Source organism: Capricornis sumatraensis, chromosome 5 (assembly GCF_032405125.1).
Source record: "Capricornis sumatraensis isolate serow.1 chromosome 5, serow.2, whole genome shotgun sequence".
Taxonomy (NCBI): domain Eukaryota; kingdom Metazoa; phylum Chordata; class Mammalia; order Artiodactyla; family Bovidae; genus Capricornis; species Capricornis sumatraensis.
In genome coordinates this window covers 82,514,534-82,536,851 of record NC_091073.1, presented here as the reverse complement: position 1 = coordinate 82,536,851, position 22,318 = coordinate 82,514,534, and the positions used below count along the sequence as shown (strand labels likewise).

The 22,318-nt window shown below is 37.8% G+C and overlaps 1 protein-coding gene across 1 annotated transcript in view; it reads left to right on the top strand.

The window, feature by feature from the left end:
* Nucleotides 1-22,318, top strand: part of HECW1 (HECT, C2 and WW domain containing E3 ubiquitin protein ligase 1) — a 257,418-nt gene that overhangs the window by 67,753 nt on the left and 167,347 nt on the right. The window contains exon 4 of the mRNA XM_068972905.1: nucleotides 9,819-9,894. Within this exon, the coding sequence (XP_068829006.1) occupies nucleotides 9,819-9,894 (76 nt within the window). The remainder of the gene's footprint in view (nucleotides 1-9,818; nucleotides 9,895-22,318) is intronic.

Genomic DNA, 22,318 nt, shown 5'->3' with positions numbered 1-22,318 from the left:
TGTTTGTTTATTGGTTGCTCAGTGAAATATTTCAGAGATTTGGATGTAGAAATGGAACTTAGGCTTTTGATTGGATTGATTTTTGTTTTTTAAGGTGTCTTGGAGGCATATCAGCTTATTTCATTAGACTTTATCTTGGACACAAAAGATATTGAACACAGGAACCACTGATTTTTGATCTAAAATGGAATCCCTGATTCCATACTCTTGGTTACTGACATGCCATGGCTTGAAGATTTTATTAGTTATAATGTGATGCTATTTTGCACCTGATTTTTAGATCCACATTATCATCTATGGAGTCAGAGTTATCTTGGTCAGGTGAATATATAAAGGCTCAATGAAAGTCATGAATTTTATCCTCTGGTGTTACTGATGGGTTCATTGTTCTGTAACTAAACATAAAGCTAATCAACAATTTGGGCTCAAAGAAGTCATTATATAATTCGTTTGGAATAATCGTGGCAATGTAAATAGAGTTAACATGTTAGAATCAAGCATAACGTGTTCGCAACCCTTTGGAAATGCCATGTGTGCTACAGGGAGCTTCTCCTACTTTTACCAAAGGAAGTTAACCCAGATCTGGGGCACCTGGAGAAGCAACTCAGAGTGGTCTTTCACATGCAAGAGAGTTCTTTGAAAACTCCTGTTTACCTTCAAAATGCATCTATATTTTGTATTCAACTTTAACTTTCCTCATGTTTGCTTTTAAAATAGATTTACCCAAAATTCTGAGTAAAAGTGGTGCTCCAGGACAGACACCCTTTCCCCCTGGTACACTTATCTCCCCCTGGGAATAAGATCACAACTGTCTGAGAAGCCTCTGTGTTCTTAGAGACTGGAAGATGGAGCATATAGGTTAAAGAGTACATGTGACAGGGTAATTGAGACACATGTGTGTTTTTAGCAAACAGCCTCATCTTCATGCAAAGGTATTGTGAAAGAAAAGCTAGGATTTGAATGGTGTTGTAGGGATCTAATGAGAAGGGGGGCTGGTCAACTGAACCATGTGTCTTCATGCTTCTGAAATGGAAGTTCCCCTGCAAGGGTATGAAGACTTGATTGTCACTCTGTTTTTTACTGATTTTCACTTTTGGGCTTTACAACAGTATGTGCATTCGTACTTATAACTTCAAAAAGCAGATGTATGGCAAAACCAATACAATATTGTAAAGTAATTAACCTCCAATTAAAATAAATAAATTTATATTTTAAAAAAAGCAGATGTAAAGAGGACATGAGAATGGGAGTAGGAGAGATACATGTGAATTAATCCCACAGGTCTTAATTCAACTCCAGGAGCCTTCTTGATAAGCCTACACAATCTTCTGCTGGCCACTAACAGATTCGGCTTTTTTTTTTAATAAAATTATGTTTATATATATTTTTAATTGCAGCAAAGTGTTTCACTAATGAATACATTGTAATTTATTTAGCATTCCCTTATCCATTAACTTTTCATTTCCCCTCCAATCTTTTGCTCTATATAAACAAAGCCACAATAAATTTCCTTTTATACATGGTATTTAACACACGACTGAGTAATTTTGTGATAAATTCCTAGACATGAAATTAATGGTCATTTACCAGCTCTCTTGAGGATGTGTGTGTATCAATTAACACTCCCCTCAATAATGAGAGGGAGAAGGTAATGGCAACCCACTCCAGTAGTCTTGCCTGGAAAATCCCATGGGCAGAGGAGCCTGGTAGGCTGCAGTCCATGGGGTCGCACAGAGTCGGACACGACTGAAGCGACTTAGCAGCAGCAGCAGCAATAATGAGTGAGACTGCCTGTGTCTCCACACTTTTGGCCACTGTATCAGTTAAGAGCAAATTGGATATCATACCAGTTATTTTGAGTTTCATAAGAATAATTGTTAAACAGATAAAAAAAATCTGTTAAGAGAATTAAAACAAGAACCCACTCCAGTATTCTTACCTAGAGAACTCTGTGAACAGAGGAACCTGGTGGGCTACATACAGTCCACGTGGTTGCAAAGAGTTGGACATGACTGAGTGACTAACACTTTCACTTTCAAGGTATCAGTAAGGTAGTAAATGCAAAAACAAAAAAAGCTGCCATCTCTAAGGCTGGAGAAGTGAAGAGATTGAAATAAAACTTAGAAGCTTAAAGAAAGGACCTTACAGTACTGAAATGCAGACCTGTTTGGAGGAGGATTTTATTCAACAGTGCTGCAACCTTAGAGGAGGGACCCCACGGACCCAGACCGGACTTCTGAGGTTACTGATGCTACTTCACTGGGACAGGAAAGGTCAGACTGACTTTTCAGTGTTGGAAGAGTATTGGGGAAAATCCACAAACTGGATTTAGCTGCTGCAATGGTGAAGCACTGAAGCCCCAGGTGAAAACAGTTGCTGGGGGAATGTGGACCAGAACAGGAAGCAGAGAGGGCAGAGCTAGTCTCTTTTCCTTCTTTCCATCTTCCTCTTCCCCTCTGGTACCTCCTGTTGGCAGAGCCTGTGCAGGCACCAGGTGGCAAAGCAGAGATGCTGTGAGCATTCTCCACTCCAGCATCACAGGGCTTCGAAGGCTGGGACTTGAGTCAAAAGACAGCTCAAAACCTGGCAGATCACCCCTGTAAGTTCTCAAGCTTTTTGCTTATTACCAATGTGACGGATGAAAACTCAGCTTGTAGGTTTGATTAGCATTTTTTCTTATTGTAGTCAAGGTCAAATACTTCTTAATTTTTAGAGTTGATTCTCCTTTCTATGAATATAAACTATCCTTTGATATGCTTTGTTCATACTTGTTTTCTTTTGGTTGTTGTTTTTGTTTCTTAGACAAGAAAGAAATTAGACTTTTGAATATATGAGTTGAAAATACTTATCCAGGTTTGTCATTTATCTTCTGATATATGGTGGCTTTTCCAAGTATGCGTTTTTATTTTTACAGAGTTGAGCTTACCAGTGTTTTCTTTTGTGACTTCAGGGCTTTTCTTCACCGGCAGGAAAAACTCTTCAAGTTTGAGATCATAAAAATATTCTTCCATATTTTTCCCCAATGCCTTTAGGATTTTGATTTTAACATTTAAATATTTGATCAATTTGGAATTTTTTTTCTATTATATAATATGAGGTATTACTCCAAATGCATCTCCATCTTCCAGACTTACTATCCAGATGCCCCATTTTCTCCACTGATTTGAAAATTCACCTTTATTATATTCCCTACATTTTGGGTCTATTTCTGTGCCTTCTATTTTGTTGCTATGACACAGCATCATACTGTTTCAATCACACTTGCTTCATAATATGGTTAAGTACCTTTTACAGCATTTCTTCCTCATTATTTTCCCTTTTTATTATAGAATCTTGTTTGTTCTTGGTTTTTCTTTCTCACATAGGAAAATTTGAGTTAGCTTGTCCAATTTCAATTGCTATTGGTAGTTTCACTGCGATCACAGAATGATATAGATTAACTAAGAACGTAATTGTCACCATTTTCGAGTTTTCCTATTTAAGAATGTGGTATACCTTTTGGTTTGTTTTTCTTCTTTTGCATTTTTCTTCGATATATTCCAAGGTGCTTACACTGCCTTTTTTTCTCCTTATTTGCGGTCACGTGCGTCTTGATTTGACGTCTTCCCATACCCCAGTTTTACCTCCAGTGCATATAGCAACCATACTTCATATATTGTATTCAGAGATATCGATATCTTGTGGTTTTATTAAGGATGGAGTTTGCCTTTTGTTTTTCTTCTTGTTGCTTTTGCGTGATTGGTTCATGAGAGAATAGCACGAACAGCTTTTTCCTCTTATTTAAAACTCAGATGCTATTTCATTTACATGTTCAAGCACTCTGGGATTCTACCATGTGGACTGCAAGAAATCCAGCTTTTATCACTAAATATTTCTGGGCCTCTTTGGAATGCTGACCAGTTCACAGACATACTCTGAATATCGTTGCCACCGCATCTAGGCATGTCTCTCAAGTACTTCTCAACCACCTGCACTTAGCATCGCTCTATCCCAAGTCAGGCATCACCCTTTCATCCATCGCAACTGCTTTCAACAGGGGGTAAAGATTTCTCTGGGGATACATGATGATATTCCCAGGGGTAATAAGAACAATGATTTCAGGTTCTCAATTTCCTTATGTTTGAGTTGAATTGAGTTGCTCAGTCATGTCTGACTCTTTGCGACCCATGAATCGCAGCATGCCAGGCCTCCCTGTCCATCACCAATTCCCGGAGTTCACTCAAACTCATGTCCATTGAGTCTGTGATGCCATCCAGCCATCTCATCCTCTGTCGTCCCCTTCTCCTCCTGCCCCCAATCCCTCCCAGCATTAGAGTCTTTTCCAATGAGTCAACTCTTCACATGAGGTGTCCAAAGTACTGGAGTTTCAGCTTTAGCATCATTCCTTCCAAAGAACACCCAGGACTGATCTCCTTTAGAATGGACTGGTTGGATCTCCTTGCAGTCCAAGGGACTCTCAAGAGTCTTCTCCAACACCACAGTTCAAAAGCATCAATTCTTCGGTGCTCAGCTTTCTTCACATATGTTTGCTTTCCTGAAATTGATCTGCCTGAGAATTGCCAGTGGTCTGTAGGTTCTTTCTTCCAATTTCTCCTTCCACTCTTCCTCTTTTATACGTCATTAAGAAAAGGCATGTGTCTTGTCTCATCCATTCTAGATCATACTATGTGTATTGGCTTGAGGATGGAAAAGCATCTAGGGAGCAACCAAGTGGGCACTTCAGAATACTACAGTAGTGCTGGTGTTGAGAAAGTGAATGGCTGCAGTGACTGGTCACAGAGGCTTTTTGCAACTTAGGTAGTTCCAGTTCTTGGCTTTCATTAATGCTGAAAGAAGATTTAAAGAGGTTGTGCATGGAGAGGCAATTTTAATTAATTTGAATTGATGTATTACTATGTTTTTGTGTTATATGTGGGTTATAAAGGATTAAAGTAAATAAAAGATGTTACTATAATTGCACCTACTGTATAAACAGTTCTCTCAAACAGTTACGTAACAAAGACAAACTTGATAAATTCTCTCACTCTGGTAATGAAAAATGTTCATCTATGTAGATATAAACTAATTTCTTTTATTGAAGTATATTTAATTTACAATATTGTATAAGTTTCAGGTATACAGCAAAGTGATTCTTATTTTTTCAGATTATTTTCCATTGTAGGTTATTATATTGAATGTACTTCTCTGACCTAAATAATAAATCCTTATTGCTTGTATTTTATGCATAATCATTTATATTGTTAATCTTTACTCCTAATTCATTCCTTTCCTCCCTCTCTTTACCCTTTTTTAACTATAAATTTTCTGTGTCTGTGAATCTGTTTCTATTTTGAATAAATATTACTTTGTATTTTTTATTTTTCACATATAAGTGATATTATATAATGTTTGTCATTCTCTGCCTGACTTACTTCACTTAGTATGATAGTCTTTGTTTTTCTTCTTGGTGCCCTTAGACTCCTCTCTTCATATTTAACTTTTGTCTTTTCAATTATGATGTGACTTTGTGTGGGTTTTTTAGGTTCCTGTACCTGGATATCTGTTTCCTTCTTTAAGTTTGGGAAGTTTTCAGGCATAATTTCCTCGAGCACATTTTCTGTTCCCTCTCTCTTTCTTCTCCTTCTGGAACCCCTATTATGTGTAGGTTGGCCCCCTTCACATTATCCCATAGATCTTGCTTGTCACTTTCATTTTTTGGTTTGTCTTTCTGTCTCCTCTTCTGATTGGGTGATGTCCATTATTCTGTCTTCCTGTTCATTTTTCTGTATTATTTAGTGAATTACTTATTGCTTTTAGATCAGTTTTTGTCTTGGCAGTTGAGTTATCTAATGTTGATTGGTTCCTCTTTATAGTTTCTGGTTCATTGTTACAGTGATCTGACAATATTAATGTTTATTAATTCCTTCAGCATTTTAGGGACTTCCCTTGTGGCTCAGACAGTAAAAGCATCTGCCTACAATGCGAGAGACCCAGATTCGATCCCTGGGTCGGGAAGATCCCCTGGAGAAGGAAATCACAACCCACTCCAGTACTCTTGCCTGGAAAATCCCATGGACGGAGGAGCCTGGTAGGCTACAGTCCATGGGGTCACAAAGAGTCAGACACGACTGAGCGACTTCACTTTCTTTCACTTCCAGTATTTTTATTACTTCCTTTTTGAAGTTGGGGTCTGGTAGCCTGAATAGGTGCTTCATTTTTTTGTTCTTTCAGGGGATTTTTCTTATTCTTTTAATTGGGAATTTTTAATTTCTCTGTCTCTATGAATTTAGGAGAAAGTTATCTCTTGTGGTCTTGAAGGGCTCTTTTTATGTGGGAGCATCCTTGTGTAGATTGTGTGAGTCTAGTATTTCTGGTGCAGTGGGTGTGACTGGTATGGTATCCAGAGCCTGAACTGGATGTTGGGCAGGGCCTCTTGTTGGCACCATGGTTGTCACAGCCTTGTCAGAAGGCAAGGTCCTCTCCCCAGTTGTTGGAGTAGAAGGCCTACGGGTTGGGTTTCATAAGGTTCCATTTCTCTTGTTTCCTCATTCCCCAAGAAGCTGAACACTGAATCCATGAGTCTTATGTGCTCACAGGGAACCTATGCACTGGCTGTGCAGGCATCCGCAGTTTTGCCGATAAGTAACCCAAGGTCACATACCTTTTTCTGTTGTGTTCATCACAGACCCTAGTGCTAGTCTGGTGGTGGGGGCCAGAGCACTGTGACTGCAGGAATCAAGGTGGTTGTGGTGCTTCCTGGGACCTCATCTGCCTCTTTGGTAGGGCTCTCCCCAGCCTTGTTCACTCCAGATATGGCTCCAAGCTGCCATGTGAGGAGTGTTCCTGTCAGGAAAGGAACTACTGCATACTCCTCCCCAGGGGCAGCCCACCAGGAGCACTGAGCCCATTATCAGTCCTCCCATAATGCTGGAGTCACTGTTTGCCGTGAGCACACTGACCATGGGTCTTCATCTGTTGACCTGTGCCCTACCTGTGCCCCGCCTGGCACCATGCTGAAAATGGTGGGCCCACATCATGCATCAAGCACACTAACAGTGGCAGCCTGGACCACACTCCAGGCTCTCCAGGCTGTCTCTGTGCCCCTAGTCTGAGTCCTCTCCAGGGTCCCTCCTCCCAAGTTTAACTGCCTGGCCACTGTGTGTAATAGCAGCCCTGCTGAGCATGCATCTTCTTCTTGGAGGTACAGAGATAATTTCTGTGCAAAATAAATACTGATACCATGCACTGTGTCTAAGAGGCGACATCACAACCATGTGCCTGGCAGGTGGAATAACAGATGGGGGTCAGACAGACTGAAAAGCCGAGGGTATGTGCAGACCAGAGAAGATAAGCAGTTCCCTGATGTGCTCCCTCTGTCTCAGGCTGCTGTAGGGTGAGACTGTTTCGGCTGAGTTTCCACATCATTGTCATAGTCAGTAAATGGTAGTGTCTCTTTGTGAGTGCAACAGATTTCTTAACTTCAGACAAGCCTCTGGAGCTCATCTTGAACAAAAAGTTGGAACACACAACTTTCCCAAACACCTTTGCTTCCTGGAAAATGTTTATCACAGCTACTACTGCCTCCCTCTTTGTATCATCAGTCTGGCACTGAGATGACTTGATAAATAATGTTAGCAAAAAGCCAAGAGTTAGGGAGAATTTTGCGGAGTTTAAAATGTGTTTCTCCCTTCTGAGCTTGGTAGTTTTTGAAAAATAAACATTATCTTTTTGTCTGCATACCTGTTTCAATGCAGTATACATGAAGAACCTTTTTGTAAATACCCTGAATACCCAACAGAAAAATATTTAGATATGAGGATCAAAATATGTATGCTGTAAGAAAGAACAAATACTATTCTGTTATCATTGCATATTTAAGCTCATTTAGCCTAAGAAGACATATGCAGTTTAATCCTACACCTTGTAAAAAAATATAAATTGGAATGTATACACTCTAGACTTATATCTACAAGGCTCCATTAAAAGTAGATTTTCTATTGTGCTCTCAAGGAACTTATAGTCTGAGATGAAACAAGTTAGATATTGACATCTTTAAACAAGAATTAGGAGCAGTCAGTTGTAAATGTCGCACCTAGACAAGTATAGCACCAGAAGGGGGTGTGGCCAGTCTACCCACATCGCCCATGGCCTTTGTCCAGGTGTAGGTTTGAAAATGAAGAAAAGTCTTCAACATGAAAAAATTTCGAATCCTGATTAGACCCATGCATATTGGCTACTTTGAGAGCTAGAAGAGTGATCCAGCCTGAGGTTGCAGTCTCTGCTCTGTTTGCTGACCTCTGCTGCTCTGGGTCAGCCAGGTGAAGAGAAAGACGAACACAAACTGGGAAGGAGCAAGATGTGTGAAGAGGGCTTATACCTCAAACCAAGCAGTGTTCCAACTCACCCCGTTCAGTGTGTCACCCACATTGATTCCATCTGCTGGGCAGCCCAGAATCCCTGAGATGCATCTTGTACGTGGGCCTAACAGCAGACATACTGGGAAGATTAGCACATGAGCTGCAGCCAAGCATAGAAGTCCACCAGGGGCACCTGCTTAATAAAGAGGTTTTCTAATAATCATTTTGGACTCTCCTTGGGCCGAAACTATGAGCCTTAGTGATGCCCAGTCATTACTCTTAGTCTCAAATAAAGTAAATTGACAGTCACATCCAATCACAGCTCTTTCAGCATCAAGAATACTGACAGGCAGAGAGAGATTAAGCCCACACAACCTAGAAACAAAGAGACTTTGAGTGAGAGGTCACTGAGTTTTCTGTTTTTCCCTTCTTCAGTATAGCTTATCTTCTAAAAAGTGGACCTGGTAGAGATTTGCTTTATATTCAGATTTTTTTGGGGGTATTATTTTCTCCAAATATGTAACATACGCAAAGGTAACTCTGCCTTTGAATATATACACAGAATCATTTCAGGGTAAAACTTGCCTAGAAGAGAATAGAAACAAGAACTCTAGCTGCTTTGAGTAATCCATTAACAGATCAATGTTGAGCAATGATGGAAAATAAAACATTTTAGCAACCTGATTTGCAAATACCTACTAGATGAAGATGAGCTTCCCTTGTGGCTCAGCTGATAAAGAATCTGCCTGCAATGCGGGAGACCTGGCTGTGATCCCTGGGTTGGGAAGATCCCCTGGAGAAGGGAAAGGCTACAGTATTCTGGCCTGGAGAATTCCATGGACTGTATAGTCCATGGGGTCCCAAAGAGTCAGACACAACTGAATGACTTTCACTAGATGAAGATAACCCATGTAACAGCTGTGTTCTGAAACTTCCCAGGAAGGCAGTTAAATAAAGAGACCTCAGAGTAGCTTCTTAATGTCATGCTCAGCTCCTCTCCAATAAACAAAATTTCCTGGGACTCTCTAGATAGTAGTACAGATCAGAAAAAATGGAGATATGGCAGTTTTAACTATACTTTGCTAATAGAAAGACTGTAATTACAACAGTAAACATCTATTGACCTCTCAATTTTACTGCCTCAGGGTCTGCTTTAATAAATACCTTTTTGTAAATTTGAATATTAAAAGGCATTATTTACATAGGTAGTTATAAAGGACCTTTGATATTACACTAATTATGTTTGCTGCTTTCCATTTCTCTGAGAAGTACCCCCTCATTCTCACTAGCATTTCCCATTCTATTATTGGAAAAGACATTAGGTTGCTAAAAGCTTATTCTAATCGATAGTCGCCTAATGGAATCATTATACTTCTGTGTTTGTATCTATAGATACAGAAAGAACTGTGATTAAGCATGTTTGTATTGGAGTGTATCTATTTCAATGCTTCTTTTGCTTGTCTCCCATTTTCCTTCTTACAGATTTTTAAAAGCATTGGTTCTGATGAGACCGTGCAAGGGCAAGGAAGTCGGAGGCTGATCAGCTTTTCTCTCTCAGGTATGTTTTACTCATCTGAAGGCCTTTGTGGAAAAAATAAGAATTTCAGTCAGCAATCAGGAGACACCTTCAGTTTGACTCTTACCTACAAGTTACTCAACCTCTTGCCTCAATTTCTCCATCTGTAAAACAAAATTTTAAAACATATTTTAAAATTCCCCTTGACCCCATAAATATTCTGGAGAGTTCAATAAGGAATAGGTGCATTCTTTAGATGAGAGGAAATGATGAGGAGCTACTGTTCTACTTTTCCTCCATTGCTAAATAGCAGTAATTGAGGACTTATAAGGTGGAGGTAGGGAAAATCTGAGACAAGAAGCAACTAGCAGACCTTTATCTAAATAAAATCTCACATGAAGTCCAGTTGGCAAAACAGAGAAAAACTGAACTGCTCAAAACAATGCATCTGTGGAAGGAGCAGGGAAATCCAAATGAAGCCTGTAATTTTGTTAATCATACCTAGTTAATAGTTAAGAATCATTTCATTTTTTTTTTAGTTTTCATCATGTACCATAGTTCTGGAACATGTTAGTAGGGAAATTGGCTAAATCTTCTTTAAATCTAAAATAACTTAAAAATTAAAAATATAAAGAAAAACTGAGTTGCTCTAGCAATAATGATATAGAAAGTTCAGAGCCCCATTCACTCAATTTTACTCAAAGTGGTCTTTGCAAAGACACAATGGCATGAAGCTTTAGAACTCTATCAAGCCCAGTTTGAAAACTATTGCTTTAGTTCATTGCCAAAACAACAAATGGTTTGCAGGCCATTAATGTCAAAGATCTGAGATCAAAGAAATGAATGAGTGTTCATGAGTGTCCTTGGAAGATGAACAGTCAACCAGGTCTTTCCATGTCTAAGTGAGCCCCCAGTAAAGCAAACATGTGTCTAAAAATCCACTGATAAGTGATAATAACAAGGTTAATGTACAAAAAGTCAGTCACTTTCCTATCTACCACAATGAACAAATGGAATTTAAATTAAAAGCACAAATCTATTTCTATTTAGCATCTTCTCACATGAAGTACTTAGGTATAAATCTAACAAAATATGTATAAGCTATTTATAAGGAAAACTGCAAAACTCTAATGAATTAAATCAAAGAGCGAAATAAATGGAGATATATTCCATGTTCATGGATAGGAAGACTTAATAGTGTAAGGATGTCAGTTCTTCCCACACTGATCTGTAGAATCAGTGCAGTCCCAACCAAAAGTCCATCAAGTCATTTTGTGAAAACTGATAAATTGATTTCTAAAATTTTTAAGGAAAGGCAAAAGACCCAGAACAACCAACACAGTGTCAAAGGGGAATATCAAAGTTGGAGGATCGATGCTTCCCAACTTCAAGACTAACAATAAAACTGCAGTAATCAAGACAGTGTGGTACTTGTGAGAAAAAAAAAAAAAGAAAAATAGATAAGTGGAATAGACGAGAGTACCCAGAAATAGTCCCCTATATAGTCAGCTGATCTTTGAAAGGTGAGCAAAGGCAATACAGTTGAGCAAAATAGTCCCTTCCACAAGTAGTACTGAAACAGCTGGACATGCACATGCAAAAGAAAAAAAAAAAAAAAGAATCTAGACACAGACCTTTATGCCCTTTAAAAAATTAACTCAAAATGGATCACAGATCTAAATGTAAACCACAAAACTATATAACTCCCAGAAGATAACATAGGAGAAAGCCTAAATGACCCTGGGTAGAGTAATGCTCTTTTAGATACAACACCAAAGGCATAATGCATGAAAGAAAAAATTGTAAGATGGACTTCATTAAAATTAAAAACTGCTCTGCAAAAGACAATGTCAAGGACATGAGAAGACAAGCCACAGACTCAGAGAAAATATTTGAAAAAGACACATCTAATAAGGTACAGTTAATCCAAAATATGCAAAGAATTCTTAAAACTCAACAATATGAAAACAACCCAATTGAAAAATGGATCAGAGATCTTATGATCTTATCAGATATCTCACCAAAAGAAGCTATACTGATGGCAAATAATCATATGAAAAGATGCTCCACATCGAATGTCATTCAGTTCAGTTTAGTCGCTCAGTTGTGTCCAGCTCTTAGTGACCCCATGAACTGCAGCACGCCAGGCCTGCCTGTCCATCACCAACTCCCGGAGTCTACCCAAACTCATGTCCATTGAGTTGGTGATGCCATCCAACCATCTCATCTTCTGTCATCCCCTTCTCCTCCAGCCTCAATCTTTCCCAGCATCAGGGTCTTTTCAAATGAGTCAGCTGTTTGCATCAGGTGGCCAAAGTATTGGAGTTTCAGCTTCAGCATCAGTCCTTCCAATGAACACCCAGGACTGATCTCCTTTAGGATGGACTGGTTGGATCTCCTTGCAGTCCAAGGGACACTCAAGAGTCTTCTCCAACATCACAGTTTCAAAGCATCAATTCTTCAGTGCTCAGCCTTCCTTATAGTCCAACTCTCACATCCATACATGACCACTGGAAAAACCATAGCCTTGACTAGACAGACCTTTGTTGGCAAAGTAATGTCTCTGCTTTTTAACATGTTGTCTAGGTTGGCCATAACTTTCCTTCCAAAGAGTAAGGGTCTTTTAATTTCATGGCTACAGTCACCATCTGCAGTGGTTTTGGAGTCCAAAAAATAAAGTCCAGCCACTGTTTCCCCATCTATTTGCCATGAAGTGATGGGACCAGATGCCATGATCTTAGTTTTTTGGATGCTGAGTTTTAAGCCAACTTCTTACTCTCCTCTTTCACTTTCATCACGAGGCTCTTTAGTTCTTCTTCACTTTCTGCCATAAGGGTGGTGTCATCTGCATATCTGAGGTTATTGATGTTTCTCCTGGCAATCTTGATTCCAGCTTGTGCTTCATCCAGCCCAGCGTTTCTCTTTTTTTATTTATTTATTTATTTATTTATTTATTTTAATTGGAGGCTAACTGCTTTACAATATTGTATTGATTTTGCCATACATTGACATGAATCTGCCATGAGTGTGCATATATTCCCCATCCTGAACACTCCTCCCACCTCCCTCCCCATACCACCCCTCTGGGTCATCCCAGTGCACCAGCCCCGAGCACCCAGTATCATGCATCAAATCTGGACTGGCAATTCGTTTCACATATGATAATTTACATGTTTCAATGCCATTCTCTCAAATCATCCTTCCCTCGCACTCTCCCATAGAGTCCAAAAGACTATTCTATACATCTGTGTCTTTTTTGCTGTCTTGCATACAGGGTTATCATTACCGTCTTTCTAAATTCCATATATATGCACTAGTATACTGTATTGGTGTTTTTCTTTCTGGCTTACTTCACTCTATATAATCAGTTCCAGTTTCATCTGCCTCATTAGAACTGATTCAAATGTATTCTTTTTCATGGCTGAGTAATATTCCATTGTGTATATGTATCACAGCTTTCTTATCCATTTGTCTGCTGATGGACATCTAGGTTGCTTCCATATCCTGGCTATTATCAACAGTGCTGCAATGAACATTGGGGTACACGTGTCTCTTTCAATTCTGGTTTCCTCGGTGTGTATGCCCAGCAGTGGGATTACTGGGTCATATGGCAGTTCTATTTCCAGTTTTTTAAGGAATCTCCATACTGTTCTCCATAGTGGCTGTACTAGTTTGCATTCCCACCAACAGTGTAAGAGGGTTCCCTTTCCTCCACACCTTCTCTAGCATTTATTGCTTGTAGACTTTTGGATCACAGCCATTCTGACTGGCGTGAAATGGTACCTCATTGTGGTTTTGATTTGCATTTCTCTGATAATGAGTGATGTTGAGCATCTTTTCATGTGTTTGTTAGCCATCTGTATGTCTTCTTTGGAGAAATGTCTCTTTAGTTCTTTGGCTCATTTTTTGATTGGGTCTTTTATTTTTCTGGTATTGAGCTGCAGGAGCTGCTTGTATATTTTTGAGATTAATTCTTTGTGCATTGTTTCATTTGCTATTATTTTCTCCCATTCTGAAGGCTGCCTTTTCACCCTGCTTATAGTTTCCTTTGTTGTGCAGAAGCTTTTAATTTTAATTAGGCCCCATTTGTTTATTTTTGCTTTTATTTCCAATATTTTTGGAGGTGGGTCATAGAGGATCCTGCTGTGGTTTATGTCAGAGAGTGTTTTGCCTATGTTCTTCTCTAGGAGTTTTATAGTTTCTGATCGTACGTTTAGATCTTTAATCCATTTTGAGTTTGTTTTTGTGTAGAAAGTGTTCTAGTTTCATTCTTTTACAAGTGGTTGACCAGTTTGCCCAGGACCACTCGTTAAAGAGATTGTCTTTTCTCCATTGTATATTCTTGCCTCCATAAGGTGTCCATAGATGCATGGATTTATCTCTGGGCTTTCTATTTTGTTCCATTGATCTATATTTCTGTCTTTGTGCCAGTACCATACTGTCTTGATGACTGTGGCTTTTTTTTTTTTTTTTGACTGTGGCTTTGTAGTAGAGCTTGAAGTCAGGCAGGTTGATTCCTCCAGTTCCATTCTCCTTTCTCAAGATTTCTTTGGCTATTCAAGCTTTTTGGATTTCCATACAAATTGTGAAATTATTTGTTCTAGTTCTCTGAAAAATACCATTGGTAGCTTGATAGGGATTGCATTGAATCTATAGACTGCTTTGGGCAGTATACTCATTTTCACTATATTGATTCTTCTGATCCATGAACATGGTATATTTCTCCATCTATTTGTGTCCTCTGATTTCTTGCACCAATGTTTTATAGTTTTCTATATATGGGTCTTTAGTTTCTTTAGGTAGATATATTCCGATTTTATTCTTTTTGTTGCAATAGTGAATGAAATTGTTTCTTTAATTCCTCTTTCTGTTTTCTCATTGTTATTGTATAGGAATACAAAAGACTTTAGTGTGTTGGTTTTATATCCTGTAACTTTACTATATTCATTGATTAGCTCTAGTAATTTTCTGGTGGAGTCTTTAGGGTTTTCTATGTAGAGGATCATGTCATCTGCAAACAGTGAGAGTTTTACTTCTTCTTTTCCAATCTGAATTCCTTTTATTTCTTTTTCTGCTCTGATTGCTGTGGCCAAAACTATGTTGAATAGTAGTGGTGAGAGTGGGCACCCTTGTCTTGTTCCTGACTTTAGGGGAAATGCTTTCAATTTTTCACCGTTGAGGATAATGTTTGCTGTGGGTTTGTCATATATAGCTTTTATTATGTTGAGGTATGTTCCTTCTATTCCTGCTTTCTGGAGGGTTTTATCATAAATGGATGTTGAATTTTGTCAAAGGCTTTCTCTGCATCTATTGAGATAATCATATGGCTTTTATTTTTCAATTTGTTAATGTGGTGTATTACATTGTTTGATTTGCGGATATTGAAGAATCCTTGCATCCCTGGGATAAAGCCCACTTGGTCATGATGTATGATCTTTATAATATGTTGTTGGATTCTGTTTGCTAAAATTTTGTTAAGGATTTTTGCATCTGTGTTCATCAATGATATTGGCCTGTGGTTTTCTCTTTTTTGTGGCATCTTTTTCAGGTTTTGGTATTAGGGTGATGGTGGCCTCATAGAATGAGTTTGGAAGTTTGCCTTCCTCTTCAGTGTTCTGGAAGAGTTTGAGTAAGATAGGTGTCAGCTCTTCTCTAAAGTTTTGGTAGAACTCAGCTGTGAAGCCATCTGGTCCTGCAGCCCAGCGTTTCTCATGATGTACTCTGCATAGAAGTTAAAGCAGGCTCACAATATACAGCCTTGACGTACTCCTTTTCCTATTTGGAACCAGTCTATTGTTCCATGTCTAGTTCTAACCATTGCTTTCTGACCTGCATACAGATATCTCAAGAGGCAGGTCAGGTGGTCTGGTATTCCCATCTCTTTCAGAATTTTCCACAGTTTATTGTGATCCACACAGTCAAAGGCTTTGGCATAGTCAATAAAGTGGAAATAGATGTTTTTCTAAAACTCTCTTGCTTTTTTTATGATCCAGCGGATATCATTAGGGAAAGGCAAATTAAAATGAGATACTACTATGTACCTATTGGAATGACCAAAATCCAGAACACTGAAAACACTAAATGCTGGCAAAGATGTGGAGCAGAAGGAACTCACATTTATTGCTGGTAGGAAAGCAAATGGTACAGACACTCTGAAATGCATTTTGGTAGTTTCTTTCAAAATTTCTTACTACATGACCCCATGATCACATTGCTTGGAAATTACCCCAAAAACCTGACACAGATGTCTATAGCAGCTTTATTTATGATTGCCAAAACTTGGAAGCAATCAAGATGTCTTTCAGTAGGTGAATGGATAAATAAATTGTAGTACATTCAGATAGTGGAATATTATTCAGTGCTAAAAAGAAATGAAATGTCAAGCCATGAAAAGACATGAGGAATCTTGACTGTATATTACTCATTGAAAAAGGCCAATCTAGAAAGGCTTCATGCTATGTGAATCCAACTATTGTCACATTCTGGAAAGGTAAAACTATGAAGATGATAGAAACATCAGTGGTTCTAGGTGATGGGGGGAGGAGAGATGAACAGGTGGGGCACAGGATTTTTAGGGCAGTGAAAATACTCTGAGAGAGTAATGATGGGTACATGTGATAATGCATTTGCCAATGCCCATTGAATGTATAGTGCCAAGAGTGAATCCTAGTGTAAATTATGGATTTGGGGAAGAAAGGTAAAGTGTCTCTCATCAAAGTGACACTGTGATGATGATGTGTCAATCTACGCTCATCACTTGTAACCAATGTACCAATCTGGTGGGAGATGTTGAGAATGGGGCTGGGGGGCTATGCATGTGTGGAGCAGGCAGTATATGGGAAAATCTGTGTATTTCCTTTTGATTTTGCTATTAATCTACAACTACTCTAAAAGAAACTAAGTCTTTAAAAAAAGCACACATTCATCAATAGAATGTGTCTGTCTCAGTTGTTTTTTTTTTTTAAAGAAAAAACTCAATAATTTGTATTACTAGGACAGAAAACTAACAACTCTTGATTTGTTATTCTTATATTCCCATTGAAATGATTGATAACTAACAATTATTTATACAAGCCTTCAGAAACAGTAGAAGCCAGAAAAACTACTGTCTGTACGAAATTGATAATTTCACCAACCAGAGCTCACTAAAATCCTAACGTCTACAAGGGGTGCCATTCAGGATAGACAGCATGGAACTGCAGAAAGAGACAAAATCTCCATTCATTGGTTCCCATTTTTGGCTCTGCCATGCAAACATGGACTCATAGACTGACCAGAGGAAAAGAAATCACCCCACTACCATCACCAGTTTTGTTCAAAAAGCTACTTTCTAAGGATTAGGATTGGTTCATTTCCTATGGTCCCCAATATATCATTTTTCTCACAGTTAATCTCAAGGCAAAAATTGCCAGCAATGAAATGTGGCTGGAGGTATAAAATGAGCAAGTAAAGAAGCACGCCTGGAATGGTAGTGGAGATATAATACTTTGTAATTGAATATGTCTGTGTTTAACTCACTGTCAAGGAAAAGTAAATACTGCTTAAAGTATCATGATAAATGTCATGCCTCAAAGAAAGCTTAAAAGGTCATCAAATCTATAACTAAGCAAAACCTACAAATTATCAAAGAAGTTAACTACATGCTAGTCATATCCAGGTATAAAAGTAGGGATGAGGATTCTAACAGCAGCCCATTGTACAACCAAACTATCTAAAGATGGGCAATACCAGGGCTACACACAACCTACTCATGGACCTATCATGGACCTAAAAAACGTATGGAGAATGGGGGAAAAAAAGTTGAAGGACATAACACTCAAGAGGAAAAAGGATGTATTTTGTCACAAATATCTACTGAAGAGAAGGATATATCCTCGTCTGCTTGTACACTCTATAAAACACAGGAAAGTGCAAAATCTATCAGGTAAGAAATCTAGGATGAAGAAAAATGATAAGGGAGGTCTTTGAAGCTAAAAGAAAGTCAAGTGTATTTGTTTCCTATTGCTGCTGTAACAAATTACCATAAAGTTAGTTGCTTGAAACAACACACATGTATTCATACAGTTCTGGAGATAAGAAATCCAAAATTAATCTTAAGGGCTGAAAATCAAGGTACCAACAGGCAGGGCTACTTCCCTTCTGAGATCTTCTAGGAAGAATATGCTCATCTCTTTGAGATTCTAAAGTCTGTTACGCATGTTTTTGGCTCACGGCTGTATCACTCCAGTCTCCGCTTCTGCTGTCACATCACTTTTCTCCTCAGTTTGCTCCTCCTTCCTCCACTTTATAAGGACTGTTATCATCACACTGAATCTCTCCATCTCAGCTAAGATTCTTCAGCATGTCTGTAGAGTCCCTTCTACCGTGTAAGATGACATATTCACAGGTTCCAGGAATTAGATCATGGTCATCTGTGTGAGACCATTTTTCTGTCTATTATAGTCAAGGAGAGATTTAAAATAAATTCTGAAAGGTACAGTCATTGAATTCAAAGTGAGCTTTGAGAGATTTTAGAAAGCAGTGAAGCGCATACTCACCACTACATTATTAGAATCGATGATGTGGTAGACCGACTTGAGATTCTCTCATCAAAAACATAGAAGAGTCAGACATTAAAAAGATAAGGAAGTAAAAAGATGGATGACAAATACAGAGCAATACATGGATAATTCTGATGGAGAGATCAGAACAAATAATAATAGCAGAAAGATTTTTTTGAGCTGGATATAATTTTGCATCCTTAAGTCTGACTATCACGTACTAGGAAAAAAGTATGTGCAGAGAGCAACATCTAGACAAATGCTATTTTTAAAAGAAATTTTCAAATGCAGACAGAGTAGCCATCTGAGTGGAAAAAGCATGATACAAAAGAATAAACCTCATGTTAATTTCAGATTTGTCTTATAATACAGAACACTATGAAGTAAAGGCTACAGAGCTTTAAGGGCAGCATATTTTAGCTGAAGATTTCTGTGCCTACCAGATTGTCATTTATGTGAGAAGGTAAGAGAAACACATCTTCAGATTTGCAAGGGCTCAAAGAATTTCACCCTTGCATCTTATCTGAGAGTATATGTGAATATCCACTCCAGTATACAGAGAGATTAAAAAAAAACAAAACCTCCAGAACTGGAGATACTGCATATAATTGGACTGCTTTTCTTTTTAGATTATAAAATGAGAAATAAGCAGAAAGATAGATCATGGAAAATTTCAAGAATACAGTAGACATGGCAAAGCAAGAATGTTGATGCAAATGTTTTACTTTTCAAATCTTGTTTATATATTCAGTTTTTACCACTTCTTGGTGGTAATAAATTTCCTATATAACTATTATCCCTTTAATTTTCAAAGAATTAACACTGCAACCTCAACAAATTACAAATGCAAATAAAGGGTTTTTCCCCCACAGGTAATGGAGACAATTTAAACATTCAAAATTACCACAGAGTCAAATAATGAAATACCATATGCTCTTAAGAATTATGTATCAAAATGTTCTAAAAGACATGGGACCAGACATTTTATTATATAATCCAGGCAAAAGAAAAAAAATTAGGACAAATGTTTATATATACAGTATGGTCTCAACTGAAAATTATGCAAATTACTGAAAGACAATAAAGAAAAAATCTAGTAATGGCTGCCACTAGGCAGTACAATTTGAAATAACTTTAAAATTCTGTTTCTTTTCCTTCTGTATTTAAAAATGTTATAAAAAGTGTGTATCATGTTTATCATCAGAACAAAAAACTAATACAGGAAAAATGGAGGAAGATTAAATATTCTCCCATTAATGTATCATTTACTTTTGGAAAATCATAAAACTCTATGTGTTATTATACACATCCATTCCAACAATCTCAGAGTTGAAGAAATTGAGACCCAAAAAGTTATATCAATTTTCTAAAGTTATAAAATTCAACGGTGAGTATTCCAGACTAAAATCTGAATATACTGACTCCCGGCCAAGCACTCTTTAAACTCCTAATTGACTCCTTAATACTGCAGTTTTCAAACATTTTACTCTGTGAAACACATATTTTAATAAGTATACAAATTGAATTTAAACTATAAAAGCTCACTGGAGGACATGAAATGAGGCATGAAAATATGAAGAAATATATGCTCCTGAGTATAAAGTTCCCATTTCTTCCAAAATTAATCTATAAATTTAATATAATTCTGATCAAAATTCCAATTGTTTGGAGGCAGCTTTTTAAAAAAATAATAAGATTAATCTGGAAGAATAAATGTATGAATAGTAAAGAAAGATGCTTTCTTTTGGACAAAAAAACAAGAACAATGAAGCATGACTAGACTTATCATGTATCAAACATGTGATAAAGACATATTATGCAGATTTAGATAAGTTGTTTGATGGAAGAGAATTTTTTCAAAAGACCTGTTTATGCATAAGGATTTGACCCATGCCAAAGTTAGAATTTTTATAAAAAGGTAGTATCACATATTGGTTAAAAACACAGACTTTGGAATCAAAGAGGCAGGTTCAAATTTCATTTCTGACATTGACCAAATATAAAAACCTGTTCAAGTTACTTAACTCAGAAGCATCTATATTTTCTTCCTCAAACTAATGATATAATAACTACTTTATAGAGTTTGTAGTTAGGATTAAATCAGATTATGTATTTGAAGGGCATAGAATGGTTCGCAGAATTTAGTAACTAATCAATAAATGGCTGGCAGTAGTGGTGGAAGTGATGAAGGCGATGATAGTCATATTATTTTATGGTAAATAAATCTATATGTCTATCACATCCTCGGCCATTGTCCCCAGTACCACCTCCCAGAAATGATGATTCACTAGGAGAAGTCATGAAGATTGTCATACTCATGACTATAAAACATTGAAAAGAGAAAAAGCAAATTGCAAAGGAAAAAGGTACCCAGGATGAAATCTGGAAGAAACCAGGTGCAAGTTTCCATGAGTCCTCTCCCACTGGGGTCGTACAGCTCGGGTTCATTTTCCCCAGCAACAAGTTATGATAAAAATATGAATTATTACCTATCAAAAATTTTTTTAGTCACTCAGTCATGTCTGACTTTTTGCGACCCCATGGACTGTAGCCCACCAGGGTCCGCTGTCTATGGAATTCTCTAGGCAACAATACTGAAGTGGGTTGCCATTCCCTTCTCTAGGGGATTGTCCTGATCCAGGGATCAAACCCAGGTCTCCCACACTACAGGCAGATTCTTTTTTTTTTTTTTTTTTTGCATTTTATTTTATTTATTTTTTTTTTGCCTTTTTTTTTTTTTAGTTATTTTATTTTATTTTATTTTTTTTTCCTTTTTTTTTAATTAAATTTTAAAATCTTTAATTCTTACATGTGTTCCCAAACATGAAACCCCCTCCCACCTCCCTCCCCATAACATCTCTGTGGGTCATCCCCATGCACCAGCCGCAAGCATGCTGTATCCTGCGTCAGACATAGACTGGCGATTCAATTCTTACATGATAGTATACATGATAGAATGTACAGGCAGATTCTTTACCTTCTGAGCCACCAGGGAAACAAGGAAGCTCAACAAAGATTCAGAGTCCAAGGTTTTCACTGGAGGCTGCTCATGTGGCCAAATTCCTCCTAGGACCTACTAAAATTCCAGACTCCCAGAGGAAAGCAGACATTCAGTGTAAACAAGGTAGTTTGCGCAAACACTTGGGACACAGAGATGAGTTCTTATCAGTTCTGAGGTATGAGAACCCCCCCAACACTAGCGAAAGATCAACCCTACAGACAGACCTTTCTAAGGAGAGAAGACTCAGGCTGTCACAGATTTCTATGGGTGATACCTGAGTTTTGCAAATTTCTGTGATGTTTGTATTTTCTAACCTTTATTCCACCTCACAGCAGTATATTATAATGCAACAGTGGAAGAACAGTTTTGTTACAGAGATTGCTTTGAATCAATTCAAAGTATCATTTAACTAAATTCACATGAAAGCTTCTGTACTTTTTTCCATCAGTGACAAATTCCTCCAAACACCTCACAACTTATACCATACTTGAGAATCAATCCAATGTATTTTTACCTTTTTCTTTCACTTCTATGGTTGAATGGCATCACTGACTCGAAGGACATGAGTTTGAGCAAACTCCAGGAGCTAGTGATGGACAGGGAAGCCTGGTGTGCTGCAGTCCATGGGGTCACAAAGAGTTGAACATGACTGAGCTGAACTTCTGTACTTTTTTCCATCAGTGACAAATTCCTCCAAACATCTCACAACTTATACCATACTTGAGAATCAACCCAATGTAGTTTTAACTGTGTCTTTTACTTATGTATAAGTAGGAACAATTTTTTGGAAAAGACTTTAATAATACAAAATTTTTAATTATGTTTTTGATATTATAAATTTATTTCCAATAAATATGATTTCAGATTGTCGGCAGAACAGCCATAAACCACTATCACCTCTCTCTCCCCCCTACACACAGCATGA